At 43.0% G+C, this 12565-nt stretch overlaps 1 protein-coding gene and 7 non-coding genes across 9 annotated transcripts in view; all 8 read right to left on the bottom strand.

Annotated features, from left to right (window-relative positions):
* Positions 1–12565, bottom strand: part of LOC138963263 (ras-related and estrogen-regulated growth inhibitor-like) — a 79011-nt gene that overhangs the window by 8260 nt on the left and 58186 nt on the right. For both annotated transcript variants that reach the window (XM_070335329.1, XM_070335330.1), the window contains exons 2-3: positions 11935–11991; positions 9200–9273 (exon numbers count right to left, since the gene is read on the bottom strand). In XM_070335329.1, the coding sequence (XP_070191430.1) occupies positions 9200–9273; positions 11935–11991 (131 nt within the window). The remainder of the gene's footprint in view (positions 1–9199; positions 9274–11934; positions 11992–12565) is intronic.
* Positions 284–374, bottom strand: Trnay-gua (transfer RNA tyrosine (anticodon GUA)). The gene is given in 2 exon segments: positions 284–319; positions 338–374. It is a non-coding gene; the product is annotated as a tRNA-Tyr (tRNA).
* Positions 1995–2085, bottom strand: Trnay-gua (transfer RNA tyrosine (anticodon GUA)). Its single transcript is given in 2 exon segments — positions 1995–2030; positions 2049–2085. It is a non-coding gene; the product is annotated as a tRNA-Tyr (tRNA).
* Positions 4303–4393, bottom strand: Trnay-gua (transfer RNA tyrosine (anticodon GUA)). The gene is given in 2 exon segments: positions 4303–4338; positions 4357–4393. It is a non-coding gene; the product is annotated as a tRNA-Tyr (tRNA).
* Trnay-gua (transfer RNA tyrosine (anticodon GUA)) lies at positions 4776–4866 on the bottom strand. The gene is given in 2 exon segments: positions 4776–4811; positions 4830–4866. It is a non-coding gene; the product is annotated as a tRNA-Tyr (tRNA).
* On the bottom strand, positions 5419–5509 carry Trnay-gua (transfer RNA tyrosine (anticodon GUA)). Its single transcript is given in 2 exon segments — positions 5419–5454; positions 5473–5509. It is a non-coding gene; the product is annotated as a tRNA-Tyr (tRNA).
* Trnay-gua (transfer RNA tyrosine (anticodon GUA)) lies at positions 6585–6675 on the bottom strand. Its single transcript is given in 2 exon segments — positions 6585–6620; positions 6639–6675. It is a non-coding gene; the product is annotated as a tRNA-Tyr (tRNA).
* Positions 8392–8482, bottom strand: Trnay-gua (transfer RNA tyrosine (anticodon GUA)). The gene is given in 2 exon segments: positions 8392–8427; positions 8446–8482. It is a non-coding gene; the product is annotated as a tRNA-Tyr (tRNA).

Here is a 12565-nt window from a genome sequence, read left to right as displayed (position 1 = left end):
AAGCGTGCGCTACAGTGAAGCTGCCTGACGATCGCTAAAAGCGACTAACGCGATGAAGAATACAATGCGATCATTTGGGAATTTTATTGAGAGTTTCAAATAATAATTAACAAACTCATTACCTTTTTTTTGTTTTAACATGACTAAATGTAAAATAGAAAAGAGATGAAAGAATAAAAAGAACATGAAAAAAAAAGTAAAAAACATAAGAAAAGTGAAGCAAGAAAAACTATCAATTTCAATTATGATAAAAACCAACAACCCAAAAACCTAAAAAAAAAATTCCCGCGAACCGGATTCGAACCAGTGACCTAAGGATCGCCGTATATGTTTGCCTCTACAGTCCTCCGCTCTACCAACTGAGCTATCACGGGATAAGATATGAGGGCGACATTCAAGCGTGTGGAGCATAACCCACATTAGGCAATCAAAGTTTATTGCTGCTCACGGTTTTTATTACAGAAGCTGAGAGAGAAAGGCGATGAATTATGCAGAATCAGAAAGAAGGAGAAAGAGAGAGAGCGAGAGAAAACGTTGAGGGGGGTGAGCGTGGGACAAATTCGTCAAATACACAGCTGTGTGTGTGTGTGTGCGTGCGTGCGTGCCGGCTTGCATGCCTTGTGTGTGTGTGAGTGCCCCCGTGTGTTGTTTCTGTTGGTGGTGGTGGAGTTTTTGTTGGTTTTTTAAAAAAATTTTTTACCGCTTGCAGTCGCTGTTCCAGTTTTTGTTTGTTTATTTGTTCAGTCGTTCATGGGCTAAAACTCCCACGGCTTTTACGTGTATGACCGTTTTTACCCCGCCATTTAGGCAGCCATACGCCGCTTTCGGAGGAAGCATGCTGGGTATTTTCGTGTTTCTATAACCCTCCGAACTTCTGACATGGATTACAGGATTTTTTCGTGCGCACTTGGTCTTGTGCTTGCGTGTACACACGGGGGTGTTCGGACACCGAGGAGAGTCTGCACACAAAGTTGACTCTGAGAAATAAATCTCTCGCCGAACGTGGGGACGAACTCACGCTGACAGCGGCCAACTGGATACAAATCCAGCGCGCTACCGACTGAGCTACATCCCCGCCCTCGCTGTTCCAGTCACTTTAGGTTGTTCTGGGCTGTCCATATGCCTCCCCATACACCCTACTAAACCTCTTTAGACGAAAAGTAACAATAAAATAAGTCGCGTCAAGCAATATCAAAACATGTAGTTAATCTGTTTGCCTGAAGGTAAAATATCAGCACTCAAAACCTGTCAACACACAGACTACAGGTAGTAAGGAGTGGCTAATCCATAACCGAACACCGAGACGGGTTGCGCTCGTTTCGGCGAAGCATGCGAACGGCACATAGTACCTAATTTGCATACACAGATTTTGTTTGATTTTGAGCACATTTATAGAGTGAACATGACAAAGATAAGGATTACAATAATGAACTCTTTTTGTTATTTTTAAACTCGTGAAAATTCGTTTTTTTATATATGCAACTTTAATGAGCAAAATAATTGATTTATCTTTAAGCTTCTTAATGCAATCCTACAGACCGGACTGAATAAAAAAATTGCTTGACCAAAATGTGTATCAATTTGGATGATAAAGTAGGTCGTCACAGTGCCGCCTCAACTTTGATTAACAGCCCGATATGACGTTAATCAAAGACACGTGTACAACATTTTTCAGGACAAAAACCCGTCTGGGGGGGATTGTTTGGGGGAATTGCATAAGCAAATAATGTTCATATGTCAAGTTTCATGAAGAACGGTCCAATAGTATTCTGACAATCACTCTGGAACATACACAAACTCACAGGCGCACGGCTTTGAAACGCACACTGACACACACACACACACATGAACAACAAATACACCACGTGACAATAGGCTCTGTGCTTTAATGACAATAAATTCTGATTCTGATTCTGATTCCATTGAGGACAGGACAGGACAAAAACAATTAGTGGGGAAATGAGTAATTTAAATTATTATGAATAAAAAAATAATCTCGCGAACCGGATTCGAACCAGTGACCTAAGGATCTCCGTAACAGTTTACCTCTACAGTCCTCCGCTCTACCAACTGAGCTATCACGGGATAGTGTACGTAGAAACATTTGAAGGTATGAACCGAAACCCTAGCCAAGGAATAAACTTTATTGCCGCTTATTTAAGCTGAGAAAGGCTATGAACGATGCATTGAGACGATGAATTATGCAGAATCACACGAAGAGAGAGAGAGAGAGAGAGAGAGAGAGAGAGAGAGAGAGAGAGAGAGAGAGAGAGAGAGAGAGAGAGAGAGAGAGAGAGATAGAGAGAGAGAGAAGTTAGACGTAAAATGTAAGATATTTTATTGATTTTAACTCAAGATTAATTTCAACGGGGTGTATTTGGTTGGGGGGGGGGGGGGGGGGTGTCATTAATACAGGTCACATATTTCTACTAATTGGCAATCAAAAATCTCCACTTATCTCTCTCTCGCTTGCGGGAGGGGGGGGGGGGGGGTGCTTGATTTTCAATTTTGTTTAGTTCCTTTAGGTTAAAAGTTTACGTTATTTTTGTCTTCACATTTTGGGCTGTTGGGGGATTTTTCTACTGGAGAAAAGACTGACTCGTTCATGCGAGATGGAATCACAAGCTCCTCCGACGCCGTAAACACGTGCGTGTCATATTATTATTTAAGTTATTGAGACATCCCAGTGCACTAAGGGATTTATAGAGCAAATCGAGAAAATTCATTATTGAACGAAGCGCATAGCGCTGAGTTCAATAATTATTTTCGAGATTTGCTCTATAAATCCCTTAGTGCACTGGGATTGTTTCAATAACGATATTGTCAGTACCGCCATAGAAAAAAGAAGATTCCAAACGCACATTTTGCAATGCGCATTTGAATAGGCATAACTGTGTGGTCAGGTCGTGCACAGTAAAGATCTACTTTTGTGTGGGGTGTCTCAAGTGTGTCGTGCTTTCGTCACACGCATTTTAATTTCTGTTGGTAAATTCCAGTGTAGCGTTAATCTGAACAGTGATGATCTTTCAGAGAGACCTCATTTGAACTCGGAGAAAGGCTCTTCATTATTTGCGATTCGAAACCTCCAGTCGAGCTTCGACGGATTGACTATGCGGAGTGACTCCCCTTGAATTGACTCAAAGCGGGACTCGACGGTTCGCACATTTTCAAAACAAATGTGGCATATTTCTCGTATTCTATCTTCACTCATCGGGGAGTCTGATACTAAATATGAACGGTAAGAATGCTCTGAACCCTACACGTATTATATCCCCATCGTTTTTTCGTTCACATTTACCCAACATGTTAATTTGCTGAGCGGGGTTAATGTCGTCTGCTAGGCTACCTGCCAACCTGGGCAATGGAACGACTGCAGTCTGCACTGAGTCTGTACGCATAAGGCAGGCTGCTAATAAATCTTATATATGGTAAGAACGTTCTGAACCTTACACGTTTTCGATTACGATTGTTCTTGCTTTGAAATAATAATTCTGAAACCATTCATTTACTGAACTGATGTAGTCGTATTTCTGTGTTGTCTGCTACAGAGTCGATCGAGTCAGTCTTCCAAACTGGTCTTGCTGGTACGTTATCGGAATAACACTTGTGTTTTCTGTTAGCCGCTGGGAATTGTATACTAACTCATCATTTGGTAATGTGGATGATAAGCTACATGCCACTAACACGGCATATGAGAAGAATCTATGCAAGTCGGCGAAAATTAGATGAAACACAGCGGCTTCTATTTTTTTAGATCACTGGCACTGGCACAGGCACATGCAATCTGTCAGAAAAAAACCCACTTCTGCTTTAATTGAGAAGCAGGGAATTTATGGTCATTTGGTATTGTGGAGAATATAAGCTACATGTCATTAATTAATTCTGAGGATGAGAGCACAGTCTTGCTTAGGCAAAGGGCGCAAGAATACGCTCTGTGGAAAAGTTAGCGCACTCCAAGACTGAGTGCGCTAACAGTTTTAGCGCATCGCCATTAGCCAATCAACTGGTTCACATCAGTCATGTGACACCAGTACTTACTGACAATTATTATTATTATTGTGATCATTTTTATATTGTGATCATATATCTCAGCAACCGAGTGACACTAACTTGAAACTGAAATACCCGCGTTATTCTTAAAGCAGCTTTGCACTCTACGAACTAAGAACAACTTGATATCTAACTGAAATAATAATGCAAGGGAACTTAAAAACCAAACAGGAGCAAAAGCGATAAGCCAAATAGCACACATTTCCTGAACATGTAAAATTTGAATAAACATTGTTTAAACCAAAAATATATTCCCGCGAACCGGATTCGAACCAGTGACCTAAGGATCGCCGAACCACGTTGCCTCTACAGTCCTCCGCTCTACCAACTGAGCTATCACGGGATGATTTGAAATGGCAACATTCGAGAAATTGAAGCGGGACCCACGAGAAATTTAAGTTTTAAGCCCTCACGGCAAAGTCATTAGGGGCATGAGATAAGGGAAAAGCCGGCTTTGTAGAAAGAAAAGGAAAACACAAATTAAAAAATGTAATAGCTGGACCCATGCTTAAATTATTATGAGAAAAAATAATTCCCGCGAACCGGATTCGAACCAGTGTTCTAAGGATCGCTGAACCACATTGCCTCTACATTAGGGTCATGAGAGACTGGAAAACCCGGCTTTGTATAAAGAAAGGGCAATAAAAATAAATTTGAGAAAAGCAGTACCGCTCCCGTACGTATAACCCCAAAACCTGAAAAACACAAAAAATATAGAAACATATTCCCGCGAATCGAATTCGAACCAGTGACCTAAGGATCGCCGAACCACGTTGCCTCTACAGTCCTCCGCTCTACCAACTGAGCTATCACGGGATAGTCAAATGGGAAAACATTTGAGAGAATGAAGCAAAACTGACACTAGGCAATTAAACTTTATTGCCACTCGTTTTTAACATGGAGGTTAAAAAAGTCCATCAACGCTGCAGAATCACAAACAGAGAGAGAGAGAAAACAAATGAAAGAATTGAAATATAAACATTGTACGAAAAGCCGTTAAGAAATCTAAGTATCTTCTTCTTCTTCTTGTCGATCACTCAGATGGAAACGCCGGTTCTCCGCGCAAATGTTGCCGTGCGCTGTAGGTCGTCCAGACTGCCATAGAGCTTCCCTTGCACCGTGGTCGCCTCCGCCCAGATCTGGCTCCTGAGGCCATCGTGTAGTGGGCAAGTCTGCAGCAGGTGTTCCGTTGTCATAATCTATGCACTGATTATGTAGAGAATTCAAACACTAACAAAAGCAAGCACGAAGCCAAATAGCGCAAGAAAAGAGTCGGGGAGAGATGGCAATATTTTGCAAGACTCGAGACAAGGAAATCTCCAAGGCCTGAAAAATAATGTAACAAAATAAAAAATAAAAAAAACATATTCCCGCGAACCGGATTCGAACCAGTGACCTAAGGATCGCCGAACCACATTGCCTCTACAGTCCTCCGCTCTACCAACTGAGCTATCACGGGATACGGAATAGCGCCAAATTCTGAGAGTATGAAGCGCAACCCCCACCAGACAAGTAAATTTTATTGCCGCTCATTTTTAGTTAACCCAAAGCTGTGATAGTCGATCAACGCCTTGCAGAGTCGCAAACAGAGGGAGAGAGAAAAGAAATATTAGCGATATATTAACAAGCAGTTAAGCACTCTTAATAATCTAATTATGTCACACGCTTTCCTTCTTTGCCACTACTAAAGCAAACGTGTGCAAGATTGTATGTTACACGCTTTGGAGCATGTGCAAGAACGGATTCAAACTCGAAATCGTCCCTCCAAAAGCCCCAAAATGCACACACGACTTTTATTTCTCCTGCTGTTGTCGTGTCTTCTCTTTACAAATTCTTCAACGCTGAGAATACTGAAAACGGCATCCCAGACTATAGTACTGTTTCCATACGCGAGTTTAGCTTCCCTTGGAAAGTGGCTCGCTCAGGAGGCCTGTTAGTCTGAAACTAGAAGGACAGAGTTCTGAACATAGATGACAAAGACCCCGGAAAGAACAAACATTTTGCGGATGCAGACACAGAAAGACGTCATGAAGAATGGAATGCTTCAAAATATACAGACTGTGACGATGACTGTGACGTCATTCACATATACCGAGACGTCATTCATAGTTGTTCGTTCACTTTCGTCAAAAAGTAGATCTCTCCACAATGGCTGCTCCTGTGTTTAGGTTTATTAAGCGTGAGTACGCAAAACGTGTTTGTTCTCTCCTCTGTTGAAGCTGTGAGACATAATCGCCATTACGAGCTAGTCGTGTGACAGAGAGTGTTCTTGCACACTCGACTGCTGCTGTTTCACTCCGGCTAAAGCCGTCGTGAAACATCTACAGTCTCGTGTGCAAGAAAACTCTCTGTCACACGACTAGCTCGTAATAGCGGGTAATGTAGGCCTAGAGAATTATAAAATAAACATGAGCAATCACAAAGCCAAATTGCGCACAAAAAGAGTCACTATTTTGCAAGACTTACGATAAGAAATGTTCCAAGGCCTGAACAATAACATTAAAAAAAAACTTACAAAAACCTAAAAATATTCTTCCCGCGAACCGGATTCGAACCAGTGACCTAAGGATCGCCGAACCACATTGCCTCTACAGTCCTCCGCTCTACCAACTGAGCTATCACGGGATGGATAAAGAGAGAAACATTTTAGAAGATGAAGCGAAACTGACACCAAGCCAATAAACTTTATTGCCACACCTGTATATCCCAAGGCTGACAAACCAGCCGGTGTCACACACACACACACACACACACACACACACACACACACACACACACACACACACACACACACACACACACACACACACACACACAGGTGGCTGAGAGAGCGAGCAAGCGATAGAGAGAATTAAATGTATTGAAAAGAATTCATATATTCTTTCCCGATGAGTACACACTAGTAAGCATGTACTGATTTTTTTTTAACAATAACAAGCGCAGTTTAATGAGTTGTTGTTTAAAAACAAAACGTAACAAATGATTTCTATCATACATAATCAAAAGAACTTATTACCAATTCAGTGCCCCATATGGCTTTTTGACCAATCAGGACGGATTCTAGGTGACCCTCTAAATGTTATAACGTTCAGGCAGGGACCCTTTTTGTTTATCACGCTAAAAATTAACAAGACAAAGTAAAAATGTAATTCAACAATATCAGCGTGATTTATTCTAAAGAATGACACTTCAAATGCTGTCAGGTAATACTCTCTTTATCTAAAATAATTACCGAAAAGCGAATTTTGTCGGTGGGTGCGTAACGGAACAGCAAGGCACCGCCCATCGTCTGAGTGTGCAATGCCGACCGCTCACTTCAAATCTAAATGATCCATGTTCGGAAAAATCAAGTGAAATTACGCCACTCGCTTTACATCAAATGTATCTTAACGTCATTTCCCATCCGTCTGGAGTCCGTCGCGATATAACCTTCGTGGTTGAAAACGACGTAAAACACCAAATAAGGAAAGAATCCGTCTGGAGTCGGTTCTAAATCTGTCGCTCTCTGTTCAACGAGAAAAAGCGAAGCAACCGAAACGCATGTTCAACATGGTTTATCTTGTGAGATTGTTGTGTGTCAAAGACATTTGACCTGTGAATATTCATCACGTCAGGTGTGTTACTCTGATTGGCTGACTCAGGTCACGAGAATTCTTTGACTGACAGGCATAATCAGGTAGAAGCGCTCAAGTTCCCATTGCGGCTGTTCTGTTTAATTCGCGGGGTTGCTTCGAAATTTCTTTTGGTCGAATTAAACAGTAATAAAACCGTTATTTCTAATTATGCTGACTGTTAGCAAATGATAACAGACATGTCTCACAAACGATATCAGCATTCGCCTAAAAGGCTCATGCTTGATATCTTTTTTCTTGACATGTCTTGTTATCATTTGCTAACAGTCAGCATATTAGAAATAACTCATACTAACATAACGCTTTTAATAGGGCATTCGATACGGAAATCATTTCCCTCCGCTCCCACAATTGTCAAAGCCGTAAACGTCAACTGCAAGTCAAAATACATTATTTTCATTTTTTCCCAACTCACTCTCTCTCTCTCTCTCTCTCTCTCTCTCTCTCTCTCTCTCTCTCTCTCTCTCTCTCTCTCTCTCTCTCTCTGTCTCTGTCTCTGTCTGTCTGTCTGTCTGTGTCTCTGTCTGTATCTCTCTAACATGCGTGTACTGACTTGCATGATGACATCGACAAAACACAATTATACCAACGTTCGCCTGAGATAACACGTACACCTGAGTATACAGACATATTGATTTAATGATACAAACAGACAAAGACACATATTACACAGAGGACTGAGAGACAATCAAATAAAATAAAAATACATTCCCGCGAACCGGATTCGAACCAGTGACCTAAGGATCGCCAAACCACATTGCCTCTACAGTCCTCCGCTCTACCAACTGAGCTATCACGGGATGATTTGAAATGGCAACATTTGAGAAATTGAAGCGGGACCCACGAGAAATTTAAGTTTTAAGCCCTCACGGCATGTCATCGTATTCAAAAGTGTGTATTATAAAGTATGTCCGGTATTTCTCTAATTGTTTTCACACCTCTTTCAACACACTGTGAAAATAGTAAAGGTAAAATATTATTAGCGAAGTCGATATTTTGGGTCAATCGGTGTCATGTCTTTCATTACTCGCTCAATCATACATATCGTTATCCGATGAAAATGAAGAGAAATTCAAGTTTTACGCCATCACGGCAACACCATTCAGGACATGTTTCCGGGTTTTACCCCGACTTTACCCCGAGATGAGATACATAGTAGAGATAGGTGGAATCAGCCATCTGCACTATTGGCAGAATGACCGAGCTAGGTCTTTTATGTGCCACTGTGGTAACACGGGGGTACCGTCTTAGTCTGGGCCTACACATAAAGTTGACCGGTGTTCGTCCCGGCCCGGATTCGAACCCGCGGGGTAAAAAACGGCCATACACGTAAAATTCCACTCGTGCAAAAAAACACACGAGTGTACGTGGGAGTTTCAGCCCACGAACGCAGAAGAAGAAGAAGACAAGTCCAGTGCTCTGACCTGAGCTACCAGGCCCCCAAATGAAAAAGAAACAGAATTTTTTAAATTATTTTTTTCATAAAGCAGAATGTATGTGTCAGTAAGCAGACTTACCGGCCATGCGCTGTCCATAATATGCATCACGAGCTGTTTGTTGTCCACTGAGGCAGTGTGGGTAAAGATGGCGTCTGAAACATAATGTATTTAGTTCTGAGTTTGGCTTGTAATTGTTATCGTCGTATTTGTTATAACGAACATAACTGTCATCATCGTGTTCGTTGTCGTATGCATTCTCGTCGTGGTGATGATCGTCGTCGACCTTGCTACAAAACACCATTATTGTCATCATCGCCATCGTCATAATCACCATCGTCGTTGACGTCGTCGTCATCACAATCATCACACCATCTCGTTATGCATATTTATATTATGGGCTTATACTTATAATCGCTTATATGATTTATAGTCAAACCGTCCCCCGCTCCCCCCACACACACACACAAACGTACACACACACACACAACACACACACACATACACATACACACACATACATACACTCACACACATACACTCACACACACACACACACACACACACACACACACACACACACACACACACACGAGGAACCACACACACACACACACACGCACACACATACACACACACACACACACACACGCACAAACACATACACGCACACACACACACACACACATACACACATACACACACACATACACACACACACACACACAACACACACACACGCACACACACACCACACACACACGCACACACACACACACACACACACACACACACACACACACACAACCTAAGAAACTCTCAAACAACTTGTTTACAAAGACACTGTGAGAGATTTTCAACACCCTTTGAATTTAAAGAGTTGCAGAGATTAAAATCTGCTTTGGCTGTTTTGCAAGAAGTGTTTTTCCCTGCCTCACATAAACAAATACAATCATAGAGTTCAGAAGAATTAGGCTCTCGGAGTGTTTAAGATAAACCGGCGAGAAGCAAAACAAACTGTTTTCGAAATGTGTGACGACACAGTTGTAGTAACGCAAATAAAAGTTTCCCCCACCCCCCCCCCCCCTCCATTTATTTCTCTTTCTCTGTTTGTGTGTGTGTGTGCGCACGCGTGTTTGTGTGTATGTGTGTGTGTGTGTGTGTGTGTGTGTGTGTGTGTGTGTGTGTGTGTGTGTGTGTGTACACGAATGAGAGAGAGAACCTGAAATCTTGCGAACCATCTCTGAAATTGTCTGTTTCACCTTCTCTGCGTTTTTCTTTCTTTATATACATCTGGGGCACAACCTGTCTCGCTTCAAGTTTTATTACGCCATTGGGTGAATACTCTCTCTCTCTCTCTCTCTCTCTCTCTCTCTCTCTCTCTCTCTCTCTCTCTTCTCTCTTTCTTCCCCTGGAATAGGGTGCCTTGCCATTTAAATAGCTCGTCTGCTGTCAGAGGTAATAGGTAACTGCCACATCCCGAATGGGTTTCTCCTCATGTTCCCGTTGTTATTGGAGTTCACTTTGTGGGAACATTTCCACCTGCACCCTGTATAAGTGCAGTTTTAATGCAGCCAACGGGTGATGTGTGTCACTTGGGTTCTGTGCTGATTTTCAGTGGCAGAGGCAGGGTGGGGGGGGGGGGGGGGGGGGGGGTGGAGGGGGAGGGGGTGGCGGGGAATTGTGCTGGCAGGGTTTCTCAAAAGTTATGAGAATATCTAGACGGGCGCAATGGCCTGGTGGACGCCGGCCGGCTCCCAAGCGGAAGGTCGTAGGTTCGAAACCCGGCCGCGCCAGGTGGATTAAGGGTGGATTTGTTTCTCATCTCCCAGGTCAACTTATGTGCAGACTGTGCAGCTACCGACGTATCCCTCTACGTGTGTACACGCAAGCACAGGACCGAGTGCGCACGGAAAAGATCCTGTAATCCATGTCAGAGTTCGGTGGGTTATAGAAACACGAAAATACCCAGTATGCTTCCCCCGAAAGCGGCGTATGGCTGCCTAAATGGCGAGTTAAAAACTGTCATACACGTAAAAACCCACTCGTGCAGAAAACACGAGTGTACGTAAGAGTTTCAGCCCATGAACGCAGAAGAAAAAGAAGATAAGAATATTTTCTGGAGGATGGGGAGGGAGGGGGTGGGGGAGGGGGAGGGGGTGCTCACATCCATGACGTGTGTGCCACATAGAACAAACACTGCTAATATGTTCACAAAAGCCCATCCCCTTTTCAAAATTTCGTTAAATTTAGCCATCTCTCTCTCTGTTTCTCTCTGTCTGTCTGTCTGTCTGTCTGTCTGTCTGTCTGTCTGTCTCTCTCTCTCTTTCTTTTCTCTCCCTCCCTCTCTCTCACTCTCTCTCTTCTCTCTCACTATATATATATACATACGACTTGTGTCTGTCTGTGTGTCTGTTTGCGATGCACGGCCAAAGTTCTCGATGGATCTGCTTCAAATGTGGTGGGCATATTCAGGCAGACCCCGGACATAACCTGGTCGATGAGAATTTTCAACACGTGCTCTCAGCGCGCAGGGCTGAACCGATTTTGGTTTTCTCTGGATCCATTCCCAGTAACTCTTCCTTATCTTCTCCAGTGTTTTCAGCCGCGTTTATCTCCCTTCCTCCGTGCGGTGCGCCGGCAAAGCCGACGTACACCCGGCATAGCCGGGTCCCCGGCGCAGCCGGGTATTCGGCTCGACTTCTTCCCGGCGCAGTTGTACCCGGCGAAGCGGGTATTCATCTAGTATATATATATATATATATACACACACACACACATACACATACGCACGCTCGCAAACCAAACCAACTTACCCATTTCTGGATCGTAGTCACCAATGAAACGGCGTGTCAGATACCGGACAATGATGGCTGAAAAACAAACAACAGATAATTCAAATAAAGCTGCGTTCATGTCCCTTCACTTCATTGAAATGTTCACACTTGTCAAAGCGGAGCTGTCACTCTTGCCATGAAATCAACATTTAGTTGGCATGGGCTTTGTAGTGGTAACTATGTGCCGTAAAAAAACAACATTATAGGTTGAGTATTAAATACACATCTGTTTTTCTGTACTTCTTTCTGCCCCCCCCCCCTCTTTTTTATTGGGGTGGGGTGGGGTGGGGTGGGGCATCATTAAATCATATCTGAGACTAATCATAGCGTGTAAAATAGGTCTAGAACCTAACCAAAGCAGTCGAAACCAACCAAGCAATTAACCAAGCAACCACTACCGCTGCCACTACCACCACCACCACGGGCCACCATCGCCGCCACTACAACAAACAAAAACAATGACAACAACAATGACAACAACAATGACAACAACAATGACAACAACAATGACAACAACAATGACAACAACGAACCACAAGCGCAGCTAAGTTCTATAGCTACTAGAAGAGCATGAAAACAGTGCCAGTGAACTGTTTACGTTACGTTGGCA

Source organism: Littorina saxatilis, linkage group LG3, assembly GCF_037325665.1.
Source record: "Littorina saxatilis isolate snail1 linkage group LG3, US_GU_Lsax_2.0, whole genome shotgun sequence".
NCBI classification, from domain to species: domain Eukaryota; kingdom Metazoa; phylum Mollusca; class Gastropoda; order Littorinimorpha; family Littorinidae; genus Littorina; species Littorina saxatilis.
Note: the sequence above shows the minus strand (reverse complement) of the source record. Positions and strands in the feature narration are given on the sequence as shown.